Source organism: Rhagoletis zephyria, unplaced genomic scaffold (genome assembly GCF_001687245.7).
Source record: "Rhagoletis zephyria isolate East Lansing unplaced genomic scaffold, Rhagoletis_zephyria_1.1 Rzeph_scaffold_00097, whole genome shotgun sequence".
In the NCBI taxonomy this organism is placed as follows: Eukaryota; Metazoa; Arthropoda; class Insecta; order Diptera; family Tephritidae; genus Rhagoletis; species Rhagoletis zephyria.
The window spans coordinates 46,888-74,266 of NW_016157181.1; the positions used below are offsets into that span (position 1 = coordinate 46,888).

General features: G+C 34.1%; 1 protein-coding gene across 9 annotated transcripts in view; it reads right to left on the bottom strand.

Annotated features, from left to right (window-relative positions):
* LOC108376139 (scribble planar cell polarity protein) overlaps positions 1–27,379 on the bottom strand; it is a 483,715-nt gene that overhangs the window by 6,838 nt on the left and 449,498 nt on the right. For 5 of the 9 annotated variants that reach the window (XM_017632340.1, XM_017632355.1, XM_017632324.1 and 2 more), the window contains 3 exons: positions 24,720–25,661; positions 19,340–19,466; positions 15,044–15,229 (listed from right to left, as the gene is read on the bottom strand). In XM_017632340.1, coding sequence (XP_017487829.1) covers positions 15,044–15,229; positions 19,340–19,466; positions 24,720–25,661 — 1,255 coding nt within the window. Of the gene's footprint in view, positions 1–15,043; positions 15,230–16,506; positions 19,264–19,339; positions 19,467–24,719; positions 25,662–27,379 lie in introns of those variants that run through there. The other 4 variants (XM_017632331.1, XM_017632384.1, XM_017632348.1 and 1 more) reach the window with 4 other exon arrangements.

A 27,379-nucleotide genomic window follows, 5' to 3' on the forward strand; every position in this document is an offset into this window, starting at 1 on the left:
TTGGCGCTTGCGATAGTTCTTAGTTTATATAATCTGGAAATTTATAAACGAAGGAGTGCGGGTACTTTAAGGATTGTTGGAAGAAACTGAATTTTAAGTAAATTAAATATAAACAGTGTCAATCAGCAGAATAAGCTCAACATATTTTCAACTTTAACTGTTCGGTGAATTTACTAGATTGTTTTTAGTTACTTTTCTTCGTGGATGCAGTGTTAACGCTCATTCAATTCTCTAAAACAAACTAAAACGACAACATTTGCGCTATTTTTTGGTATTTTTTGACGTTTTTTTTTAAGAATGAGAAAAAGTATAATTTAATCCTTAACCAGAATAGGTTCAGTGCCAAAATCTTCAGACTAGGGAGATTTTTGGCAAGCTTTGAAATCGGTTATTATATATCTCGACTAGTCGTGTGTTTTAAACGCAGTTATTGGAGAAAAAATTGCTAAACGAAAACTTTTAGGCTAGAGATTAAAATTAAATACTGCAAGTTTATAAAAAGAAGGATGAAATGTAAAAGTTATGGTAGAATCAAAATCACATAAGCAATTTGAAAGGTGTAAAACGGCAAAATTAACACCCTTATTCCAGAACCCGAATTTTCGTAGTTCGTAATTCGTAGGTACGTTACGAAAGACGAAATATCGACATGCTGCAACCCTTGCCGAAAAATGTGCAGCATTGCCAGCTATCAGTTGTTTTTCGAAGTCAGCTGTATAAAGGAAAACAAAGCTTCTTCCAAGCCATTGAAAACATGCACTTTGTTGGGTCCTCCACCTGTTGCGCTTGCTTCTGCCTTCGGCCGCGCTTAGGGATTATATCCCTTACTAAGTAGAATTCTCCTTTATGTTTTGCCCGAGAAGACGGGCATCCGCATGTCAAAGGCATACAAGATTTATTGTGCATATAACTCCGGCTACGCCATCCACTTTGTCTTTGCGCAGAACCTACATCGAAATTTACAAAAAAATAGCTCGGAAATTTGGAACCTTTGTTTTAAATTACAGTCCCGTGTAGTCAAGAGTATGTTAAATTTTTTAGATTCGAGTGATGCGTTTGGTTACAACAACCCAAAATCATTGTACAAATAACTGTACCGTACCCAAGTTTCTCGATAAGAGGCAACAAACATTCTTTTTGTTCGTTCATATAAAGCAGTGGATTAAAATATACGTATATGCGAAAATCAAATGTATCTGTTTAAAAGAACACCACTAATATTTCCTGCAAAAACACATTCGTTTTCATCTCGCTTCCGACACAGAATCGTTTTCGTAAAAAATTACGCAAAAAAGCAGTCAATTTCTTGCTCGTTCGTTTTTAGGCATGCCATTCCATTGCAGCATATCATTTCCACGATTCGTAGCAAAATCCGAATTCGAAAGTGTTGCAGAATAGTGGTGTAGTTCCATATGGCCGTATAAGCTGGTGTTAAGATGGCAATTCGAATTCAGTTGCAATTTTTTGTATACGAGGCAGTATTCCCACTGTGGTGCTATTGGAGCTAGATTTAGCTCCTTATTTTTCAATGTAGCTCCGAAAGTTGGGCTTTAGCTCGTAGATCTTTTTTTTAGCTCTTTTCAAAATTTCTAGCACTTCTTTAGCTCGAGAAAGTTTTAGTTGTATTTGGTAATATATTAAAATTACAAATCTGTAAGTGCATTGTACAAGTGTTGACTAAAATTTATTTGGCTTTGGCGATCTCAGGTTACTTCGTACCTTCATATTATTCTATTTCGATTAATACTTAGAAAACTTTCATTCCTAATGCAAATGGCGCGTAAAAAAGTGTGTCGTGGAAACTGGGTAATTCAAGAATTACTTGGCGAATTACTTAGAGAGCGAATTACGAATCGTGGAAATATCGTATAGAGGACATCTTTTCAACATTTGTCGTATATTCTGAACCTTTTTCTTAAATATGCCAGCAAAATAACGCATTTATTAGTACCAGAGCTGTGAAAACGAGAATAATTAAGTTCTTGCAATGGTCACCCCATTTATCGGACCCAAATTTGAAGGCAACTGTATGGCATTTGTTCTTTTGCAAATTTTACTGCGCTGCAATTACGAATACAGTTTTTATAAATTTTGTAAATTAAAAATTGTAAATTGAATTTTATTTGCAAACCCTATATACTCAAATACGGTAAAAAATTAAATGAAATATATATATTTTTTTAATTAATTTAAAAATTCCAGCTAAAGACATAAATACAAAAAAATAAATAAAAATAAAAATACATTACAAAAATTTAAAATAAACAAGTAAGAAAGTCTAAGTTCGGGCGGAGCCGAACATTAAATACCCGGCGCAAGTACTAAATATATGATTTTCACCTTTTCGAAAGCTTCCGCTACATGGTAAGCTGGGATGTATAAATTTTGAGTAAATAGCGTCCTTATATTTCGAAATATTGAAGTTTCAAGCATTTCTGAAATTTACCGTTATACGAAAAGCGACCTCAATTTTCATTTCAATTCATTTTCAATTCAACGTTTTGCTTTTATGTGGCAAGCACAATAATCCTACCGAGTTTGGTACAAATTGGTAGAACGGTGACCGAGATACATATATGTGATCATAAGTTTTTATTGTTACGTGTACTTCTTTCGGGCGTAGGACGGATGGTGTTGAAAATGTGCAAAATCGGACAATAACCACGTCTACCTCCCATATAACGGTAATTCTCAGAAATACGAAAACTGCGATATTTTAGTAACTACTAAAGATTATTCACTCAAAATTTATATTTACAATAATTTTTAGACGAAAAATAAGAATATAATAAACTTTTGAACAATGGGCGTAGCCCATCGGACAATAACCACGCCCACATTCCATATAAGGGTAATTTAGAGAAATACGAAATCTTCGATAAATCAGTAAATATTAAAGCTAATTTATTAAAAATTTACGCTTGCAACAATTCTTTACCAAGAAATACGTATATGATAAAATTTTGGAAAATGGGCCCACTTATGAACACATATATGTATCTCGGTAAACGTTCTACCAATTTGTACCAAACTCGGTATGGTTATTGTACTTGCCACATAAAAGTAAAACGTTCAAAATTATTGAAATCGGACTAAAATTACGGATTTTCATATAACGGCAAATTTTAGAAATGCTTGAAACTTCAATATTTCGAAACTTAAGGACGCTAATTTAGTCAAAATTGATACACCCCGGCTTACCATGTAGCGGTAGCTTTCGGAAAGGTGAAAAACATATATTTAATATTTGCGCCGGGTATTTAATTTTCGGCTCTGCCCGAACTTAGACTTTCTTACTTGTTTATGTATACATTTGTCTATATCTATCTCAATTCGTTTTGCCTGTTACAAACAACCGTTATGTGAACAAAGTTATAATACCCTTGTGCACAAGTGCGCTCGGGTATAAAAATACTTTGCAGCCGCGCGAGTAAAATGCTTATATTTTTCACGGGGGATGAATTGGCAGTCTATGTTGTCTATGTTGTCTATGTGATACTACTAGTATTTCTACAGGTGGGGTGCTGAAGCAGGAGCGGACAATTGACATCTCCTATGACACCGCCTGTTAAAAATACCAATCGCTAACATTAAAAAACAAGGATACAACGAGCATTCTAGTTCACAACTAGTGGCTTCCCTGCAAGGTATGTACAGACATAGTGCACACATTATTATCGCACATGTACATATTAAAAACGAAAATTGGAAGCTAAATAGTTTACGAGGCTTTTTATGAACATAAAGTTATTTAGTACATACATATTAGGGTGGTCCAAAAATACATGTGAAAAAGTAAATTCGGAATTTTAATGGCGCCACCCCTAGGATTGTTCTATACATATTTTTTTATTTAGAAATCAAAAAATATTTGGGGAGTGCTGAAAGCGCTCAAAGTTGTGTATATGGGTGTTTCCAGCGGAAGGTCCACCACGACAAAAAAATAAAAGTTTTATATCTAACGTATTTACGGGCCGATTTGTCTGCTTTTTAAAATATATACTGGCTATGTAAGTAGAATCATCTTTGCATAAAATGGTCTTCCTAGGAGGTGCCAAGGTCGAGATATTTCGAAATACCGTATTTATGGTCTGATTTGGTTCGAATTTGGCGTATGTGGTTGAAACATAATAAATCATAGATTTCTAATAAATTGACCCTGAATTGGCGCTGAAGTCAAAATATAAAGTATATTCTACATAAAATACATGTTTTATTTGCGTTAAAAATTCATTTAAAAGCAATATTAACAAAAATATAACGATGGAAATTTATGTCACGTGACGCCACTCACGTCACGTTTCACACTTGGGGTTGTAAAAGAGAATTGAAACAATTTGCATTAATTCAAAAAACTCTAAAAACAACTAGAATTGCTCCAAATCATATTAAAATAAGTTTCATGAAAATAGCCATCCACAATTCGCAGAGTTTTGCGATTTTGTAAGAAAAGAAAAAATCAACTTCCATTTTTTGTCACGTAACGACACTCTCTTTAAATGCTTATATTTCAGGACCAAGCAGTTCGATTGATTTCATTTTTCGGTTAAATATAGAGCTAATTATGTGCTATACAATGGCCCAAAAAAGTTAAAGAAAACAAATGGTATTCCTTTTTTGTATCACATTGAAATCGTACGACTGTCACGTGCGCCACCATGGGAATGCCCATATATTTTATATGGGGAAAAAACAACTTTTCGTCGAAATGGTATAAAATTATTGAAAATCAATATTTTTCGATCGGAAAACTCTGGTTCTCTTCAGGAGACTTCCAAAAATATGTTGTAACTGTTTATTTAACAATTTTTTAATACTCAAGATTATTTATTGGGCCCCCATTGCATTTTCTGGGGGTTTTGGAGGACGTATAAAATATAGTTACCATGAAAAAATGATTAAGGAAGCAATTGAGAGAAGAAGATATAGGGGTATATTTTTTCGGTATAGAACAATCCTAGGGTGTGGCGGCATTAAAACTCCGACTTTACCGTTTTTGGACCACTCTAATACATACATATGTGCAGTATTCGTGCACTTTCGCTGAGCGTTAATGCTTGAATGTGCGTGGCTATATCTAAAAATTTTGTATGTAAGTAATTATATACACACATGCATACATATGTTGCTAAACTTTTCTTATATATATTTCTTTTCTACTTTTTGTCATCTCACCAAAGTTCTCTCATCTTACAGAAAGGGAATCTAGTATCTGGCAACTTTGCGTTGCGAATTGGGAGCTACATATGTACGTGCTACAGACTATAGTATCTTTGGCCGGAAAACGGAAGTGTAAGACTTTTCCGTACCGTTATTTCCATTTGCAACATTCTACTAAGTATATCGGTGGCGTTGTCTCATCATATACATCCCAGCAAAAAACACGATTATCACAGAAATTAAAATGGAATCGAATTAGGCGATGGGTATCGCTTACCCTTTCGCTTCAAGAAGGCATTACCTTAACATGGGCATTTCATTCAATATCAAAAAATTGTTACGAATTGTTGCTAGTACTTGCAAGTTTTTACTGGAAATGCATTCAATAACCCAAAATATTTGCAAGAGAGAGCCAATTCGAGAGCGTAACTACCCGAGAGAGCTGCAAATTCTTGCAAGTAAAAATTTTACTAGCAGGAATTTGCAGGAGTCAAAAAGAAAGGTTTATGTTTCAAATTCAAATGTAAACAAACTTTATCAGGTATATTCCGCACGTTACCGAAAATTTTGTAACCGGAAAATTTTATTACCAAAAAATGTTACCAGCTCTTGTCACCGCGATTGTAGGTACGTTGGTAATGCAGTTAAAACATTCAGCAATTCAGCTATGAAGAATTGTGCAAATTCTGGCATTGCATATTTCACGGGGCAATACTTTGTTCCCAGTTTATGAGATGGTAACAAAATTTAAAGGTTACAAGAGTATACACAATGCGAAAAGGGTTTAAAAATTGACAGGAAGTTTATTTACCGGTTACAAACTTTTTATTACCAGCGCAGAATATACCTGTAAGAGGATGATTTGATGAACCATAATTAGTATAATGAAAAGATGGATGAAAATTTTAAATCGATTGTATATTTTTTTTCTATTTTTACGACGATAGGAACTATTCCTAATTAAAAAGAAAATTGCGCGTCAAAACGTAACCGTCAGAAAGTGTCAATATGGCTTAAGTTGCAAGTTTTTACTAGTTTTGCGTTCAATAACTTTTTCTGAAAATTTTCTCCTGCTCTCAATTATACTCTCTATTTTTCTTTTACGCTCTCGCTGCAAGCACCTACTGGAAAAGTTATTGAATGGACCTATTATCTTCGCGCGAAGGGAGAACACCTTACATAACAGATTGAAGAGAAACAAATTGACAACGCCTTACAAAGAAGGGAATGCAGAATGCATGGATAAACAGAATTCAAAGAAGCGAACAAAGAATGCCTTGCAGAGAAACTAATGTAGAATGCCTACAAGAATGATAGAATACAAGATTGCGCCGATCAGAGAAGATTTTTAAGAATAACTTTTGTGTGACGTCACACTGGTGCAATTGCGAGAGAGAAATGCCAAAACGCGAGCAAGAATGGAAGAAGAAGAAAAAATGTTGCAAGGAAAACGTAAACAAGTTGCACAAGTGTGACGTCATGCAAACAACGATTCTGTCAAATTCGTTAAGAGAGGAATAGCGGTCCGAGATCGGCGCAACCTTTGTATTCTCTCAATCGTGGAATGTCTAGATATGTATATATATTGAATTGAAAACAGAAAATACAGATTGTCTTAAACGATTAAGATTAACTCTCTGTACATTTAATTTTCTTCGATTTCATTTGTAATTAATATTTTTATATAGCAGTTGTTATACATACATATGTATGTATGTATAAATTTCAACAGAAAGTAGCGGTAGAAACCGAATTTTTGGGCATTCATTCTATATTTCAGCTGACTACGATGAAGTGTTCTACCTTGCATTCTCCATAATGAATCTAAGAAGCGAAATAAATCAAATATTCTAGGTCATTATATTATGAATTACCGGCAATGCCTAAAATAAGCGAAAAAATTTGAAGAAAATAAAAGGCAAACACGTTACCACTAAAAGCGATTACCTATTTTTTGCTGGGATACTCTACTCCGTTCTTACTTTTTTGTCGCTTATCTTTTTGCTGATTACGTTTCCTTTTTCACTATTACATACATTCATAGATAAAAATGCATATATGCAGAAGCATACTTACGCATATTTGTGAGCAAGTACTTGCGTCTCGTCCTTCATATGTTGGTTAGTCTGTGGCTCTTTGTAATTTGTGGCATGCGCGTGCTGACAGAAATTTTTTCAATGCTTAAGATTTCTTACTTCCTATTCAGACTTTTTTGTTTGCTTTGTGTAGACATTCACTGGATTTGTCCCGATTTTGGCGAGTTTATTCAATTTTCATGCAGCTCTAAAATTCTATTAACTCATAGGAAACTTTAAAATAAAGCAAACGATAGACAAGTATACATTTGTATACACATACATATCGGACTCACATATTCTGAACACTCAGGCAACACCATCAGGGCTGCCAACTTGGCTCAAACCGTGCAAAGTGCCCAAATGGCACTTATGAAAAATAGTAATATTTCAATACATTTTTGTGAAATACTTTGCGTGTACTTCTTTTTCTGAACTAAGATTTTATAATTTCTATAGTGTATACAAATGGTTTATCTTACTTTGGCAATGGACTTTTGTTTTAGGAATGTGTTTCTAATTTTAATGCCAAATGGGAAGCATTATCAGGAATGGTACTTTTTTTGCATTTTGGCACTTTTTTATCCTCAATACACAGCTAAGTATAGTTGGCAGTCCTGGTCACCGTAGGTATAATGCTTCATATTTCAAGTGCTGATATTGTGAAAATGAGATCCGAAAATTTGAAAAAATTTATATATATTTTGTTTATTATTTTACACCTTTCAAGGACCAAACGTAGCATGCCACCGGGCTAGATTTTAAATATATATTAGCAGCATCATTTGTGTTCATAAAAATATGCATTTTATGCATCACAGCTATTTTTTTATTTCGTTTTTCGGAGCGAGTTTAAAATTTTTCGAATAATGGCTTAAGTCGATAAACGTACCGAGAAAAATTGCGTTATTACTCGTTGAAAATCGCTAGTTTCCCAACAATTCTTTTTTTTACATATGTATACATAAATAACTTAAAAATATACTTATATGAATGCGAAAAGCTGTTTAAGGGAATCGTATGGTCTTGTGGGAGGCGAGTAATGAGCAAACCTGGATTGTATATCCACCCATTTCCCCAGAAGGACCTTGAACTTGGACACTTATATTATGTACTCCGCCGAGAGAGTATAAAAAGCAAACTACATAAGACTTGATTGTAACATTTTTCTTGAAAACCAGGGTTTGACAGTGCTGTAATTTTTTAATTTAATTTACTTTTCCTGTACTTTGACTTCGGCAAGTATGATATCGAAAGCAAAGCAACAGTAATTCATGAAAAAAGCAAATGCTTTGGCTGTTATTTTGCTGAGAAATTTTGAAAGCAACCACTCAGTTAAAAAGCAATTTGTGAAAGCATAACGGTAGCGTAGTGGCAGAAAAGCAACAGCAACTTCACTATGACTTGGCTAAGAAGCATCAAATTGGCATATGTATACACGAATGCACAAATCACTACCCTGTAGTTCTACTGGTGACAAAAGACGACCATGAGCTAGCGATTCTATGCATTAGGCAATTCGCTACCGATTGGTAATCGCTAATTTTGCACCAGATAATCGCTAGCGAAATACCATGCCCCGCGTACCGCTCGGTTGGCTCTAATACGGTGATGGGCACAGCCCTGCCCGCGGGCAAAGCTCTTTTAAGCTTTGTATTCATTTTTTATAGTCGCGTGCAATGTTGCCCATTTAGCTGTTTTCCGGCTAGATTTAGCCGGTTGCGAAAGCAAGCGGCTGGAGAAAATTCCGTTTAGCGACCCAAAATCAATTAGAAATCGGTAGCCTAATCCCGGAGAAATTTTTCATGTCGAACTGATTTACATATATACAATTGAAAGATAATTTTTTCTAATCCGAAAAGTTCGAAAGAAACCAGCGAACTGAGCCGATTTCAATGATTTTTATTTTAAACACATATACAGTGACCTAAATATAAACTGGGACGCGACATTTAAGCAAGTTTTGGCTATTTCTCTTTAGTTTGAGTTTGAAAATATTTTATAGAGGGTTACTACCTGTCGAATTTAATTAAAATATACACAAATTATGTGAAATATTAAAATAATAAGTTAAATTAATTCTTAAGAGATGGGAGTAAATCGAATTGGGTTTGAAAAGGCAACTTGAATTCCGGCAATTAGATAATTAAATTATTATCAAAATATGGAGTTAGACGAGGCCTGAGGAGGCTTTAGTTTGAAAATGTTTTTAAGGCGTTTTCACCTGTTTGAAAAGTCTAATTTAATTAAATTATACACAAGATATATAAGAAACTAGTGAACCCGTATGGCGTTAAGACGCCAAAAATTTTATTTAACTTTTTAAGCTGATTAGGATGGAAAGCCTAATCAAAAATTTGTATAAGTATTCCAACTGTTTCATCTTAATCCGTCATCCGTTTCTGAGTAAAGAGAGGTGTCGGTTTTTCATTCCATCAAATTTCAAATCACCCTGTACCGCTAAAAAAATTAAATGTTAAATAAGAAATACCTAATCTATAGGCCCAGTTCTTTAATTCAACAAATCATTTCGAAATAACTGATCTGATGACTTTTACAAAAAATTGTCCATATAGTGTTTTTTTTTAATTCAAACAAATGAGCAGCAGCACATACTGTTGACCCAGTTTTTCAAGACCTTCGTGACGGTTTCCGGCTCTATCTCCCGTATGGCTTGCTGGATATTTGCCGCAAGTGCCTACATCGTTCATGGATTTTTTGCATACTGTCGGTCATTCACGTCACATCACAAAAAAGTCTAACGGCATCAAATCGCAGAACCGAGGTGGCCACTTACACCGCCAAAACGGCTGTTAACTTAGCGCTTACAGCTTACAGTTGAATTAATATACAAAGGAGATTGTTCTGAACCATTTAGCTTAAATGATAAAATGTAAGCTCCCTTCTTTAGGGCCTCCATTTCACTAGATATTGTGCCGCTTTAATTCTTGAAACGCTTTCCCAAAATTTCACCACATCCTCTTTAGCTCCTTTTACAAAGCCTCGACCAATTCCAGCCTTTCGCTCATGCATTCCACCAGTTTTTCGTATCGCGAGCGATCTGTTGTGATCTTCGATCTGTTAATTTTGTAAACATTTAATAATATTTTTTTTCCTATTCACATATATTTGCGTTTACACACTTTATTTTATTGATATTTTAAAACAATTTGTTTCGCTCCGACACGAGTTGCTATTCGTACAAAATTTCCGACAAATACATGAAAGTTACAGCTACGTCGGATTCAGGCATACCAACATTACGAATTTCGAAGATGGCCTACGAATTTCCAAATAACGATACGACAACGCGGATTTCAGCATACCAATTTTACGATTCATAGCAAAATCGAATCTACGACGGATTACAGCATAGGAGTGTATGTATATGGACCACGCTTAATATATGTTTCTATGTAGACAGTAAAATAGATATTACTTTTCCAATAGGTGCAACCCTAAAGCCCAAAATACAATAACGCAGTGGTAGTGGCAGCGGCAGTTTTTCGAAATCAGCTGTTTTTTAGAAAGTGTGGTGTCCAATGATGCGCCTCACAATACATCAGTGGCAGCTAGCAGTACTGCTCAGTTTAGCCCAAATTCTAAATTCACTGCGACTACCTTCATCGCAGCAAACTTCGCGTGTTGAATTTGATATAAATTAAGACCAACCAACTTCTGTTGATGTCACTGAAGCCTAACAGGCAACAACAAAAATGTAAACAAACAAAAGGGAATGTCAAAAAAGGCAGTCACTGACAATGCCGTATTGTATTTGCTGCGGAAATTACTGCCAATGTTAGCAGTAACAGCTGATTTTAAAAACTGTCACTGCCACTGCCACTGCGCTATTTTATTTTGGGCTAATAAAAAATATTTTCTAACTAAAGTTTTATTAAAACTCTTTCATTTGACACATAGATTTTAATATTTCATCTAACTTGAGTATAAGCTAAATAAATTGGACTCTCACAGGTGGTAGCCCTCTTTAAAAGTATTTTCAATCTAAAATTTTTTTAAACCTCTTCCGTCTGATAGTTTGACACCTAATTCAATTAACTAATGGATTCAATTAAATTTGAATTTTTAACCCGTGGCAAGTCTCTAAAACACATTTCAGAAATAAATCCTTTTCAAACCCATTCCGATTGCAACACACCATTAATTAATTCATTTAACTTATTAAATAATTTGGATGTAACATTTTCAACAGCTGGCAACCCTCCTCAATACCTCAAAGAAATTCTAATGTTAAAACTACATAAGGATTTCTTAGCACTCTTTATTTATATTCCATATAACTTGTATTGCAGCACATCAGCAGGTCAATCCCTTTAAGTTGATATCTCAGTTTTGAAAATCGAAAGGACGGTGGCATTTATTAATAATTAATTTGAATGTGATTTTTTATCAGGTGGCAACTGTCTTCGAAAAAATAAAACCAGTTTGCACATCTACATGCCAGGCGCTTTAATTTGATGCCTCATACGAACGGTGCAGATTTTATGTCCTGGACAAAAATTCCCTTCGCGTATTGTATATATATATGTATATATATATATAGGTATAGATGGGTATCATAGAGGAAGAACAAGTTTTACTTCAGCCGTGCGTGGTATCCACACAAAACATTTTTTTCGTGGCTCCTCAAACACTTATTTATTTATTTTTTTAATATAGTATTTCATCAAAACAATTGTATTTTTTTTGGCATATACCAAACATTAACATTTTGTTTATTTCCATTTCGTAACGATGTTGTAAATTAAAAGTTTGTAAAAATCCTATCGGATTACAAATAAAAAGTTGTAAGCCTAAGAAAAGTACAGGAATTGAGCCTATACATAAAATCAAAATTTTTGGAAACTGAGTAAAAGATATAGCCACATACCCAGACAACAGCTAATCAAGAAGGTATAAATATATACAATAAAAAACAAGAAAAGCCGCAGTGTGCTATGCAAGAATAAAGCGAAGAAGCAAACATTTGATCACCATTGACATACATACAGTGACGAGCAAAACTGTAACATGGTGTAACACTTTTTATTTCAGCCACCGCTATCTTTCCAACTTCTAACGACTTTCATACTTTTGTTGTATATTCTTATTGGTACACCCCTACTCCCTCTCTCATAAAGATTTGAAGTCAATCCAACAACAATAATAAAACCAGCAGGCAAAAATGTAAATTAAGGCCAATGTTACAGTTTTGCACTCACTCTCAGTTTTGTATTTTACAGTTATCTTTTACTTAGTTGGAAGTCAGATGACTTTTTTCTGTATTGTAATTTATTCAAGAAGAGATTACCAGTAAATAGTATGGTTAATCAGGAAACATAAATGTAAATAATATATCTACTGCGGAAACGCGGGACCGTAGGAAAAGTGGCAAAAAATTATGGAGCTCGCCACGTGAAAATATTAAGATTGAGAAAAAATATAGCCTAAAAGGTTATTAAAGACAAAGGAAGTCTGCCAAAAAATATTACGGTCCGATATCTTGTGAACTTAGTAGCAAGTAGCGCTGCAGCCACTATTACAGAAGCGCTTAAGGTATTAAAATTGAATGCAAATCATTAGACAGCGAGGGGAAAAATTGTCAAATTGAACGCAAAGTCATAATAAAAGAAGAAAAAGCCATTTTGATCAAAATACATGTGCGAGAGTGGTAGCATTTTGCCGGATCGCACGACAACCGGACCGTTGCCTTTTGGGATATGTTAGCCCTTACAGAATGCAATAACAAAACAAATTTTTAAGATTTAATTGAAGGTTAGTTGGTCTGACAAGACTAAATTAATCGCTTTCAATCAGGTGGCCAGGCATGGTATTGGATCAAAGACTCAAATTAAGCCTTAGCGAATCATGTAAGGCAAACCGCGAACCACAGTGATCGGTCAATAATAGTTTGGGGTTGTATTTCAAAAATATTGTTGGTCCCTTAGTACGCATTATGCGTAAAGAACAGTATCTGTTCATATTTCAACAAAACTTGCAAGATGTAGTCGAAAAATGAGAGTTTCTGCTGAAAAATCACCCAAAACATACTGCATATGTTCGCAACGACTGGATGCAAAAGCAAAAATTCGCTATTTTGAAATGACCTCCACAATCCGCGGATATGAATTTCGTCGAAAATTTGCGAAATCAACTAAAAGCGCAGCTTACTAAGTATGCAAGTCCGTCCATTGGAGTACATGAGTTATGAAAGCAAACCAAGGATATATGGGAGGCTATACCTCCAGAATTTTTACAGAGATACAAATAAGGTATGCCAAATAGCATCCAGGAACTAAAAAAAGCAAAAGTATATTGAACATTGTGTTAACAATTCTTTTTTTGTGTGAAAGTTGTCAAAAAGTTATTAAAAATATATAAGTGCAAAACTGTAACATATGCCTTAATTTACATTTTTGTCTGCTGGTTTTATTATTGTTGTTGGATTGACTTCAAATCTTTATGAGAGACGGAGTAGGGGTGTACCAATAAGAATATACAACAAAAGTATGAAAGTCGTTAGAAGTTGTAAAGATAGCGGTGGCTGAAATTAAAAGGGTTACACCATGTTACAGTTTTGCTCGTCACTGTACATATACATATACTTACACAAATAGGTTACAATGGAGCCGCCTATTATTTACTTTAATTTACTATGAACTCGAAAGTTTTAAAGTGTATACAATATCTACAAAATTACAGGGTGCAAAAACATGAACTTGACGAAAAAATGTAGTTGAAATTGTAAATTATGTGATTGTGCATATTCATATAGAAGGGTTTTATAAATGACCTGAGATATAAATTTTCGTTTCGTGATTTTGTATAGATTGTGCCTTAAAATTCCTTTAAGGCGTTTAATCCGAAAATCCACAAATTTTTTTCTGTCATGTAGTTTTTGAGATATCGCCACATAACGCATTTAAAAAAAAGAGAAAAGATGGATTATACAAATTTTTCAAATTTGATGAACTCGTTAACCGATCAGAGCAGATGCTATATTAAATGAAAGATAATTAAACTTGCTATATTTCCATTGCTATGATATCATTAGTTGGTTTTCCAAGTAGCAAATTATTATGTTATTTATAGTCATAAATGGGAATTTTGTATATGAAAATAAACATCTTCAACAACGTCTTTTGGTAATTTCAATCGCAATAATCAAAATTCGCTATGTGACGATATCTCGAAAACTGCACGATAGAAAAAATTATGTCGATTTTCGCACTCAATGACCGATTTCACATAGTAATTGGGTGATTTGGTCCGAAAAGCACCTAAACCCCTATGGATATGCCAATTGTCAAATACGCATATGTCTGGACTTTATTTTCACCACGAAGACATAAGAAAACAATAAAACTAAAAAAGTCAGGTCATCGTGAAACTCCCTTCAATAGAAATTCGTTCTCTATAGCCAGTGCATAATACGATAAAAGTACAAACGCAATTCTAAATATACCGTGAAAACATTCAAACCAATTTGTATTGAATATACTAATACATCAAATCAATTGATGTGTGCATCATATCTTCCTTCCCGCAGGGATAATGCGTAATGTGTGTAAATTACATAGCTGCTTTTACGTTACTACACGAACAGAAAACACTCCATAAAGAAGATATACATGTACATACAAATCAATTAACGCAGAAGCGTCAAAATAAAAAGAAAAAAATATCATGTGAATATTGAAGGAAACCATGATAAGTTTTTTCAACTAAATACTTTCATTTAAAGTCTCCACCAATTTTTTTTTATCTGTCTATACAATTTTAAGAATTTGGGTATTTATGAAGCTAACCTCAGTTTCGATGATTTTCTCAATGTATTCAACAGTTCGCAGTTGAGGTCGTCCTGTGAGAGGACATGGTACCTCTTCGGTTCGCCGCACAATTTTTTCATCTAGTATCTTTTCACGTTCGCGTATTATAACGGGACCATCGCTTGATTTTATAGCGATTTTTGGGAAAACAATTTTTTTAACCTGCTACAAATAAATATGAAAAAAAAATATGATAATGGTAAATTGTTAGCAATGATTTTTACCGAATAACTACATTTATAGGTACACAATGAATGGCTTTGAAGTGAGGTATGAATGAAGTATGAAGGTTACAGAGCTAAAACGAAAACATTCCTAAACCCTATATAAACTCTCTAAAGTAATTTAATTAAGAACAAATATCAGACAGAGGTTCTTTAAGTATGTATAGTTGGGCCTATAACGCCTGTAAGAGTGTGAAAGAAATCAATTGATTAAACAAATCAAATTTCCAAGCGTATGCTACATATAACGTAGCTTGGCGCGCAATACCTCGTATCCGCCAAATGCACTATCACTTATAAGACAGTCCGAATTTCAAAAAGGAGCGAAGAAATTTATTTTCGTTAAAACTTTTAAATGGCTTTCCACCTAAACTTACTAAATGTGAGTTTCTACTATAATTATTGACCATTAAATTGGTGAAGTAGGGAAGCATTGAGAAAGGGTAACCAAAATAAATTTTTTTCTATGCCACCTCATACGTGGCATTGCATTTGGCAGATACGAGATATTGCGCGCCAAGCGACGATAAACGTGTACATGTCGAAAAGTGCAATACACCGCCCGAACAAAGTATTGGCACAGAAATTTTTCATAATATATGCAACAATTTTTATTCTAATATTTTTTTGCCAATTTCGTATAAAAATATGGTTTATTCAACAACAAAAAACACAAAAATATAATTCCTAAGCTTTGTGCGATACTCGCCAAAATTCAGCAAATTTTCATCAAAATTTTCAACTTTTTAATCATATTTTTGAGAATTTTTTTTAGTATGCAGTTTTGCAGCCCATTAAGTTCTAGTAATAAAATGCAAGTTAGGAGTTAGTCAAAAATCGCGTTGATTTTTGAGAATTTTTTTTGTTGAAGGTGTTTTGCATTTTTTCCATATAAAGTATTTTCGAAAAAAAATTGTTGTATGGAAGAGACTGCGTGGAAAAAAAATGCCAAAAATCAACGGTAATTTCTTCCTACTTAAATCTTGCACTTTATTATAATAAAATTCATTGGGCTACAAATCTGCATACTCAAACAAATTCTAAAAAATCTTCTTAAAAAATTTTAAATTTTCATGAAAATTTGCTGAATTTTCGCGAGTTTTGCACAAAGTTTAGGAATTATATTTTTATGTTTTTTGTTGTAGAATGAAACATATTTTTATACGAAATCAGTGGAAAAATATTAGAATGAAAACTTTTGCATATATTGTGAAAAATTTGCTGTGCCAATACTTTGTTCGGGCGGTGTACTTTGAAAAAATAAGGAATGTCTTAAATAAAAGAGGTTGCGATCTCGTTCCGTTCCTCCAACACTTTCTTCCGTAGTGCATTAAAATTTCAAGTACAATAAATTCAAAAACATATGTCTTCATTTATGTAGTCAAGGTATTGGGCCCATGCTCGCTTCCTTTATTTGCTTCACTTTGAGAACTTTCAAACATTTTTCGAATTCTACTAAACTGTAGGAAAGTTGGCGAAATTGTAGCTTTACTCACTTGCATCATAGGCTTTTGGCATGGAGGTCCTTAATGAATTTAAGTGAATTCCTACAGGCTGAGCTAATAATATAAAACTACATGTCAATTGTATCTTGAAAATCAGCATTTTTAAGTTACGAGTTTTTTTAAGTACTATAAATTAGCGATATGTATGTCATTATTATCTTTTCTTTGAAACACAAAACTTAGTCGATCAACCCGACGTTTTCGATGGACGAAAATATCGTACGCAAGCCAACGACGGCCAAGATCAAATCGGTTAAATCCTCGCCAAAGTAGAATTAAGTTGATCGAGTTGATCCATGTCCAAACTGTTAATAAATCAACGCAAACAAATTTACTATTTATTTACCTACATATGTACTAAGATGCATTTTTAAAGTGGATTTAAAAATCACAAATAACGTTAGCCCATCAAAAAGATATGAGTACATTTATGCTAAGAACGTAATTTGCGAAACGACTTCGAATCGAATTCAGTTTCGAATCGTTGGGGTGAACATTTTGTTCGGCCGGCGGGCCCCAAAAACGACTCGTCGGTGAACCACAAAAACAACGTACCAGCGAACTGCAAAACGGTGCCAAAAATGTATGCAGTACTAAGAAATTGCAACTGGATTGTTTTTTTTTCAATGCATTATTTAAAAAATAGATATCTATGTCCACCTTATGCCAGAAACATGAACGTGTAAAAATGAAAATGTTGGAAAATCTAGTTTGAAAGTTTTTTATTCATGTAATTGACATTGTAAAATACGTGGTTTCCATGTACGCATGCTATTCTAGGTTTTGGTATAACATAGAACATCCAAAGGTTAATCAAGTCAATCCAATAACTCAAAATGGGTAAATTTGTTCATGAATACTTCTGGCATAAGGGTGACGATATTTACATATCTCGATGGTCCTGTGCATTCAAAAAATAAAAACTATTGCTACTGTTAAGTGGCTCATGTTTCTAATCCTTGTCGAATCCATGTTTAATCTTTTGTACTTACTTTAGCAATCCTAACTACTTACTTATAGACAAGAGCTACTTAACAGTAGTAACAGTTTTTTTTTTTTAAGTTTGAATTGTCTCGTTATTGCACAGGACCATCGATATGTACATATCGACGGCTGAGTGGAAGATCGCCCTATCTCGGCTGCCGATTCGAAAGCGTTTCAATGACGCCCTATCTCAACTGCCGATATATATATATTTAAATTATATAGTGGGATAGTGCGTTTTAGAAAGCGGCAGTTGATATATGGCGTTTCTGAAATGCTGAGATAGGGCGTTCTTCAACAAAATTCTGAAATAGAGCTTTTTCAACCGTTTGCTGAGGTATGGCGCTTTCGAGTCGGCATCTGCGGCAGGACGATCTCCCACTCAGCTGACAATATGTACTGTATTCTAAAACAAAAGCCATATATGTACATCCAAATATCAAACTGTGTGCAATATTAAAATCAACCCGATTTCCTGAAAATTTCATACTTTTTATCAGAAACTAAAAAAAAGGCATGGAGTTATATGCATAGACCATTCAAATTTTAGAATAATACATATAGTGCAAGCTTGAAGTGGCTCAAAACTAGCATTCAGTTTTTATAGTTCCTCGAGCTCCCCATACCGACGTCGAAACGAACTCGATTCGAACTCGCCCTCGTCCTGTAGTAAATTGGGAAATTACAAACGTTGCTCTTAGCAGTGAATAAGCTTCGTCACTCAGTACGGCTCAAAGATCGAATTAAGCAACGTACATATTTTACGTACGTACATATGTGTGTGTCTTGCTTTAAACCTACCTAGTCAGCGAAGGAACAATTAAGTGGCTTCCAAAAGGCTTTTCCTATTGATTTTATGAGAAGAATTTCGTCCGATTCTTCACCATTTATATTTTTGCAATGGTCACAATTTCAAGGAGTTCGCTTTCCACCGAAAGACAAAATTTTTACCAAATAATAATGACGTAGTACGAATTTATCTTGAACCCAGACACACAACGACATGACTACCTCGACTGTATTCATTATTTGCTTTGCGCTGCTTTTCAAAACAGTTGAAGCCTACGAACAGCAGACTAAGATATGTCGTCAGGGATGTCAATCAAGAAATGTATACAGACAAAGCTAGCCGACCATTCGAAAAACAATTTGTATGCTTTTTTGAGGATTACTCTTCAGTTAAAACAGGATTTTCTACAGATATTAATTGCAATATCACTTAAATGTGGGTAATTAATCATCAGTATAGTTAGTTGCTAAAAGATATATTTAATTATTTATATGTATAAATGAACATACGTATGTATATTACTTAGGCAGGAAAATGCAAAAAACAAGCACCACATTTTAATCCATTTGACAATAATGCGTGTAGTAGGTACGTATGCATGAAGGTTACGACATTTTGCAACAAGCCATTAGTTCAAGCAAATCTGTACCAAGGTGTATTAGAGATCCTTGGATTGGGAGGGACTTTTTTAGAAAGCTTTTATATAAAAGTGGTTATGATGAAATGAATGCCAGTTGTACATAATGATTACATCGAAACTTTGCATACAAACCTCAACAGGTGCAACAAGTAGATCATCAGCAATTTTGTTCATATTTTTGATGACGTCTTGAGCCTCCTGGGCACCTTGTTCCAGGGAGCGCAAGCGAGCAGCACGCCAGGACGCTCGTTTCTCAGCACTATAGATGGAATAAAGGTGAATAAAATTTTAATTCATTTTATCAATGTTTAAATAAATTATAATATACTAAAAGAAACACGTATAATTGACTCAGAATTGGAAAAAATAAGCTAAGGAAAATAACCAAACACATACACAAAGAGAACACGTAAGATGACTCAATACAGGGTGTAGAAAACATTGAAGAGAGCTATTGCTTATTTGTATGTACCTTTTTTTGCTAATTAATACACACACCATAAACCAATAAATATTTACATACTCAAAAATCATTAAAAAAAACATAAAAAGGGTACTAATCTAAATGTGTAAAACCCAAGTATACCTCATAAGCCGAATATATTTATTACCGCATAAACTAACAGCTAGAACTCATATAATGCTTTAAACAATTAAATAATTTTACGCTATGATTTCGTCTAATGAATAATTGAATAAACTTATACAGCAACATACATATACATACATATGTATGTGAGTTTCCAGCTTTAACACTCACATCTGACTGCAAAAAAACAAATTAAAATCCAAATTACATGATATTTTATCTTAAATAGCCCAGTGAATTAAATATGATTATACAATGCTGGTATCAGGTGCATTTATATAAGAACGCAGGTAAAAGTGTAAATTTGAAATTTGCTAATTTTAAGAGTCTAGATAAAAGCTTTACTAAAGCTTTTCAAATTTATGAAACAAAGAGGTAGTTTGAACACTATACTTAAAAAGGATGCAGGGATCGTTATGAATCGCGTGCATTATATAAAATTATGGAAGAATATTTGCCTATGTATGTATGCATTCAATTACCTGCATTGAGGTTGTGAAGTACGGTCGTATGGATAGTGCGAGTGTGATAAAATGGAACTGAATTATTTTCAATGTGCTCACTTAAAACTACATACATACTATATACGTTTATACAAAATTGACAGTGTTTTTAAATGACATCTAACGGGGCATTCATAAATTGATAAATTCATATGTATGCTTAAATATTTTTACGAAAATTCTAGTACTCAACCACTTATACATATGTATCTCAATATTTATTAAGCAAATTTTTTGTTCCAAGCAAGGCACATTCAGCAAGGTAGAATGGATTTCTGACCGACTTCTACTCATACTACATATTGGTTGATAATAATAAATATTGCTCGCAGATAAAAATTCAGCTAAGTATATTTCTCGCAACACATGATTTGGTAAATATAACCAAATAATATTACTATAACCAAATCGCGTGTTGATAGAAACATATATAGTTGACGTAACTAAACTCTTTTCTCAGTATGGGTATACATATAAGTAAGTTTTAAAGGATTGTCAACATAGGGCATCAGTAGTGTTTAAGCATACCGGGCAATGTTGCAGCCAACTTCATGTTAAAGCATCATCATTTAACCACATTTTACAGTATGTACTATGCCTACAAAACTCCATTCGCGGGAAGAATTGGTAGAAAATTGCAGCAGAAAGTTATCGGCTGCAGTGTGAGGCTTACGGAGACCATGCTCCATCAATTTCAACCTGTCAGTATTGCTTCCGACGTTTGCAAAGTGGTGACTTTGACACCATAAAGGTTTGGAGATGCCGAATCGGAGGCAATTTTGGACGAAGACCCGTGCCAAACCCAAGAAGAACTTGCAGGAGTATTAAGTGTGACTCAACTAGATATTTCATTGCGGTTGAAAGCCATTGGTATGGTGCAGAAAGTCGAAAACTGGGTGCCTCACGAACTCTTCTGTTAATCAAATGTTCCTTCAACGGTACAAAGCGAAGTCGTTTTTACATGGCATTGTACCGTCGATGAAAAATGGATTCATTACGACAATCCAAAGCGCCAGAACATGGGACATATCCCATTTGGTCTTTTTGTCCCCCTTGCTACGAAAGGTTGCGTAGGGGGATTACAAAATTTACTATATTCTAAGACGTCCACCAAAATATTTCGGAAAAATATTAAGATTTAACCAAGCTGGGCCGATTTGAAAATACCTCCAAAAATGGAGTTTTTTATGAATAAAAATAGTTTATTAAAGAACTTTTTGAAAAAAGTCTCCTCAGATGACAAAACAGATAAGGCTTAAAAAATCTGCATTAAAATATTTAAAAACTTGTCAACGGAATCGCAATAATGAGATTGCTTATGCTGTTTTTTTTTTACTTTTTCAAAGATTGATTTACGAAAAACTTAAATAACGGGGCCAAAACTATTCTGATTTAGACTTACGGGATCTCAGTAGAAAAGTATTTTCCCAGTATTTTTATTTCTTAGCAAAAAAAGTCATTCGTGCCCCTTTGTTTTTTAAATACCAACACATCTTAATTCAAAATTGAATGAAGCTCGTTCATCCTACCTTTCTCTTTCATCCTTTGAATGAGAGTATTAGCAAAGAAATAAAAAGGGTGAGAAAATACCTTTCCAATGATACCTCACGAGTCTAAATCGGAAGAGTTTGGGTTCAGTTATCCAAGTTTTTCGTATACCAATCTTTGAAAAAAGTTAAAAAACAGCAACAAAAAGCTCATTATTACGATTCCGTTGAACATTTTTAAAAATTTTTTAAAAATATTTTTATGCAAATTTCTTAAGCTTAAACCGTTTAGTCATTTGAGAGGACTTTTTTCAAAAAAAATCTTAAAAAACTATTTTTATTCATAAAAAACTCCATTTTTGCAGGTATTTTCAAATCGGTCCAGCTCGCTTAAATCTTGATATTTTTCCGAAATATTTTGGTGGACGTGGATAGAACGTGAACTAGTTGGGCCGAAACGCAAACTGGTAGAATTCTAGTTCACAACTAGTAGCTTTCCCTGCAGAGATACTTATGAATGTACATCAGGGTGGTCCCATAATGCATATGAAGAAGTAAAGTCGGAATTGTTCTATACCAAAAAAATATACCCTTGTTTTTTTATTTTGAAAGCAAAAAATATTTAGGGAGGGGCCAAAGCGCTCAAAGTTTTCTATGCATTTTATATGGCTGAAAACAACTTTTCGCAGACCAGAGTTGGGCATTATTCGAATAAATTGTTATTTAGATAATTATTCGAATAAAATTTTATCCGTAATATAATTATTCGCAGATAACTCATTTACGAATAAATTATTCGTGAATAATTTGCTTTCGAATAATTTATTCGTTGTTTTATTCGTTATTTTAAATAATGAATAAAAATTCATTTTTAACACATTGAGCCACCTTTTACTTTTATTTCTATTGTCAAGGATTGTGAGTTAGCTGAATTTTGTATACTATTTTATCAAGAATACTAGCTCATTCCCTCTGGTTTCGCGGCCCCTGATAAGATTTTTTGCGTTGGCCCATGCAAGAATAGCGTTGAAAACCAAATATGGGTAAAGTAAAAAATCTTAATTTAGGTTGAACAACTAAAGAGCAGAACCCTTCTCACACATATTTCTGCCAAAAAAATAGCGCTCTGATGCTATATGCAAGAAAAAATCCCTTTCAATGTCATGAGCTTTACCGATGGTCTTATTTCCACTTGTGAGATCTTTTCTAAGCGTGCGTAATCTTCTTCTATGATCTTGCAACTACAACATTGGTCCGATGCGTCTAGAGGACTTATGTCATGTAGGCCAACAAAAGTCCTTATAAGGAAGCTGAAGAGCACAGATGTGCGTTTTCTATTATAGGAGAGCCAAAAACCCTCGATGTAAAATTTGGCCATTGATATACCAACAGTGGTCTTTCTTGGAAGGATGTGGTCGTTACTTTCCTTGCTGATTCGCCACTTTAAAAATATCCAAGAGCTGGTTTCCTTGAGTCTTACTGCTGCAGCACTGGCCGCCCGAGCAATTTCATCAAGCGGAGGTAGATGCAAAGTCGCATTTAGGGTGTATGACGACGTAAGACATCGTAAATTCATATAATTAATATAAACATAAAAAACAAAGTAGTCCAAACATATGGGGTTTCTAATGATTTCGATTGCAGCACCATTATGAATTGCAACCTGATTGTACAATAAATAGGGATTTTCTAAATAACTCAACTGCAGCGCCACCTAGCGGGTCCATTTTTCGCATAAGTATTTTTCATCATGCAGGAAGAACACATTTTGAATTTTAACGAAATCGGTTCATAAATACGGCTTTTATAAATAACTCGGCTCCATCGCAACCAAGGAGTTTTCTAGTAGCCTTTATCGCAGGGAATAACCTCCGAAAATTTGACTTAGATCTATCCAGAGGTTTGAGTTAAATCGCAACAACGAAAACGGTTATCATTTTATACATAAATATATGTACATATCTACATACATAAATTACTTCTTTTATTATTATTTTATTCGTTATTCGAATAATTAATGAAGATAATAATTATTCGAATAACGAATAAAATAATTTATCCGTCATTCGAATAATTTTTTTTTTTAATAAACAAAATTATTTATTATTTACGAATAACAAGAAAAACAAGTTATTCATTTGTTATTCGTCATTCGAATAAATTTTGCCCAACTCTGTCGCAGACATGGTACAGAATTCTTGAAAATCAATATTTTTCGATCGGAAACCCCTGTTTCCCTTCAGGATATTTCTGTTTCTCTTCAGGATATTCCCAACAATAATACCCAATTGTTTCTTAAACCATTTTTTTCATGGTAACTATATTTTATAGGTCCGTCAAAACCCCCAGAAAATGTAATAAGGGACCAATAAAAAATCTTTAGTATTAAGAAAATGCTTTAGTAAACAATTAGATATTAACATTGAAAGTCTCCTGAAGAGAACCCGAGTTTTCCGATAAAAAAAAATATTGATTTTAAATACATGGACAACTTTGAGCACTTTGAACACTCCTTAAATATTTTTTGATTTGAAAATAAACAATAGGGGTGTATTTTCTCGGTATAGAACAATCCTAGAGGATGGCGGCATTAAAATTTCGACTTTAGTGTTTTTGGACCACTCGAATGTACGTATACGTATGTATGTATTTGACTGTGCTCATACCCGCAGTTATCAGCATCTTTCTAAAGAAGCGGTAAAATTTTCGGAAAATTTAGTTTTTAAGCTTTCTCCTAATAAATGTATTCCCCATAATACATATTTGACATCCCCAACAGTATAAGTCGACTCGTTGATTAAAGAATTAATTCTACTTCAGGCTAATCTATTATTATTGCATTACTATTTTAAAACATTTACATAACTTTTCTTCTTACCATTTTCGTGCAACTTTTCTTATAGCTTTTTCCTGCAAATGGGGTTTGGACTTACTTAATCACTGCTTTGCTCTGCCTCATATTTGTTGGAGACTGCTCGCGTTGAATTACATTAGGTGAGCGATCCCCCATAGCAATAACAACATTTTCAACACCGACAACCCCAACTTGAGCCGCTATTCCCTCCGCCGCAGCAGCTGCCTTCAGTACTCGCCTTTCAGCATTTGCCGTGCGAACAGGAATGCGACTGGAAGGTGTAGATAGTGATAATTCGTGTTGTTCTTCTTGCTGCGGTTGTTGTTGGCATTGCTGTTGCTGTTGCTGGTGCAGTAGCAATGCAGGTGGTATAACAACTTTAACTCTTGGCTTCGGTAGAAGCGACGGTTTCTCCTTGGTCTCCTTGGACGTACGCAACGTTGGTGCAGTAGAAATCACACTCTCAATGCTACTCGCCGTATCTTCAGCATCATTGAAATCGCTGGTGACCTCTATGTGCTGCTGACGTTCAGCGTCCATAAATTGCGCTACAGTGCTTCTTAGTTTCTGAGCTACGGTACGTGGTGCGGGGTCTGGTGCCGTTGTTGATGTTGGTGATGTAAGTGCAGATTCTACTTTAGTTTTGGGTGCTTGCACTATTGTTGTACTTGTGATTTTAGTACGTGGATCAGTCAAGGACTTAACAAGTGCCGGTGATTTGAATGTAGCCAAGTGTGGCTGTTGAATTGTCCATTCGGAAGTTATTTGTGACGCTTTTTGTTGTGGTGGGTTTGTGTGAGGAGGTACTGAAGGAGGTACCACTCGTTCATCGCTACGCTCTATGGGAAATTTGTCGTCTGTGGGAGACTTGCCCTGATTTGCTACATTCTCCTTTGCCTTCGCTTTCGTCTTTTTCGATTTTTCGTATTTACTTGTCGGCGTTTGCGGTTCTGCATCTTGCTTTCGGATCCGTAACCGCTGTTTCTGAAGCTGAGATAATGGTGGTGACGGTGATTCGATCCTTTTAGGTGTTGTGCAATTCAGCATGTTTTTAATTTGGGATTTTATTGAATTCGTGTGAAAATTTTTACAAGAATTAGAACAAATTTACGAATCATTACTTACATATATGCTTGTGATGGCAGTGCACATTAATCTGACATGAACGAATGCAAATAAATAATGGGAACACTGAGTTATTTTTTGCACTAATAAATTACCAAATGCAACCAAACCATTCTTTATTAATTTAGAGATTTTCATGTAATTATTTTGTTAGTCACAGTCGCTTACGGATGATGAATAATTGACGTGGATGTGAATATCGGTGAATATATATGTATGTAAGTATGTATATCTAAGTATGTATGCACATAACGCATTTGAAGTCATATTCCGTGCTCAGTAGAGATACCGTGAAGTTTAAATCTATCTATGAATTCCAATGCACATTTTCTGGTTTCTATAAAAATTACACAGGCCAACAAAATTTAAACAATGTTATGTCGACTAAAATATTACAGCCGATTCTTATAGGATTTGGTACAGGAATTTTTTCAGTATGTGGATAAAGGCCGTTAACCGTTTAACCATAATTTTGTAATTTTGAGTATTAAATGGCAGTGTTTGGGCTTTCATATCCTACACCCAGACGGGTATATTGCATCAAGTTATTGTTTTACAGAGGCTCTAAAATGTCCAAAAACGCGTTTCTAGGCAGCTTTAAACCTAAGTTGCTCGATAAATAGAGCCAATCCAATATCTTTACGGTCAGATTCGGATTATAGGAGAAAAATCATATAAGAATCGGCTACAATTTTTCACTTAACAGAATTTTGTTGGCCAGTGTTATACATTTTAAAACGTTTTATAATTTTAAATGCTTTGCATTTTTATAATTAATTTGGTTAACGAAAATCCATAGCTAGAGGTAAAGTTAACAAATCATAAACAATTACCTGCTTTGATTGAATGTTTTTCAAGCAAAAAAGGAACTTATTCCCCATTTAGTAGTAGTAGTTATTTTATAATCAAATTGTACATAAATTGGTTCGATTTTCATATGCATCCCGTTTGTAAGTACCCCTGGTTATTAGCCATTGAAATTTTATCGGTTTATAGATAAGTCCCCTTCGAAAATTATCTTATCCGACTTGAAATTGACATGTAATATAATGAATTATTGTGCATAGTAAATAATAAAAGCAGGCTTTGATTTATAGTATTTGAAAAATTAGAGGATGAAAATATAAGAATCTTATGTTATATGAATGTTGATTCGCCTTAAAGAAATATCTTGCTGTACAAATATTATACCTGGATAAGTAAACCCGATTTTTAACACCTTGCTAAATATACCTCATCATAAGTTTTTGAAATTACAAAAAATTGTTGACTCTCACAAAAAAACCATCTCGTTATGCAAATTATCTTTAAAAGGTTCAACTGTTAATAGCTAAGGTAGCTTTGGGACAATCTTAACCACCTTACATAATATAGAAATGTTAAGCCAGTTTCTTTAGCTTTAAAACGAAGTATCTACGATACGCAGAACCCAAGATATAAAGATTTGAATTAGAGCAAGATTTTAGCTTATTTCATGTATAGAACCCATAAAAAAAATTTAAGCCAATCGAAAGTGTGACACCAAAGTTGGTATCCGATATGAAAAGGATGTCTCATATCGTATATTTTAACCCACTGATTTATATGAACGAACAAAAAAGAGTGTTTGCTGCC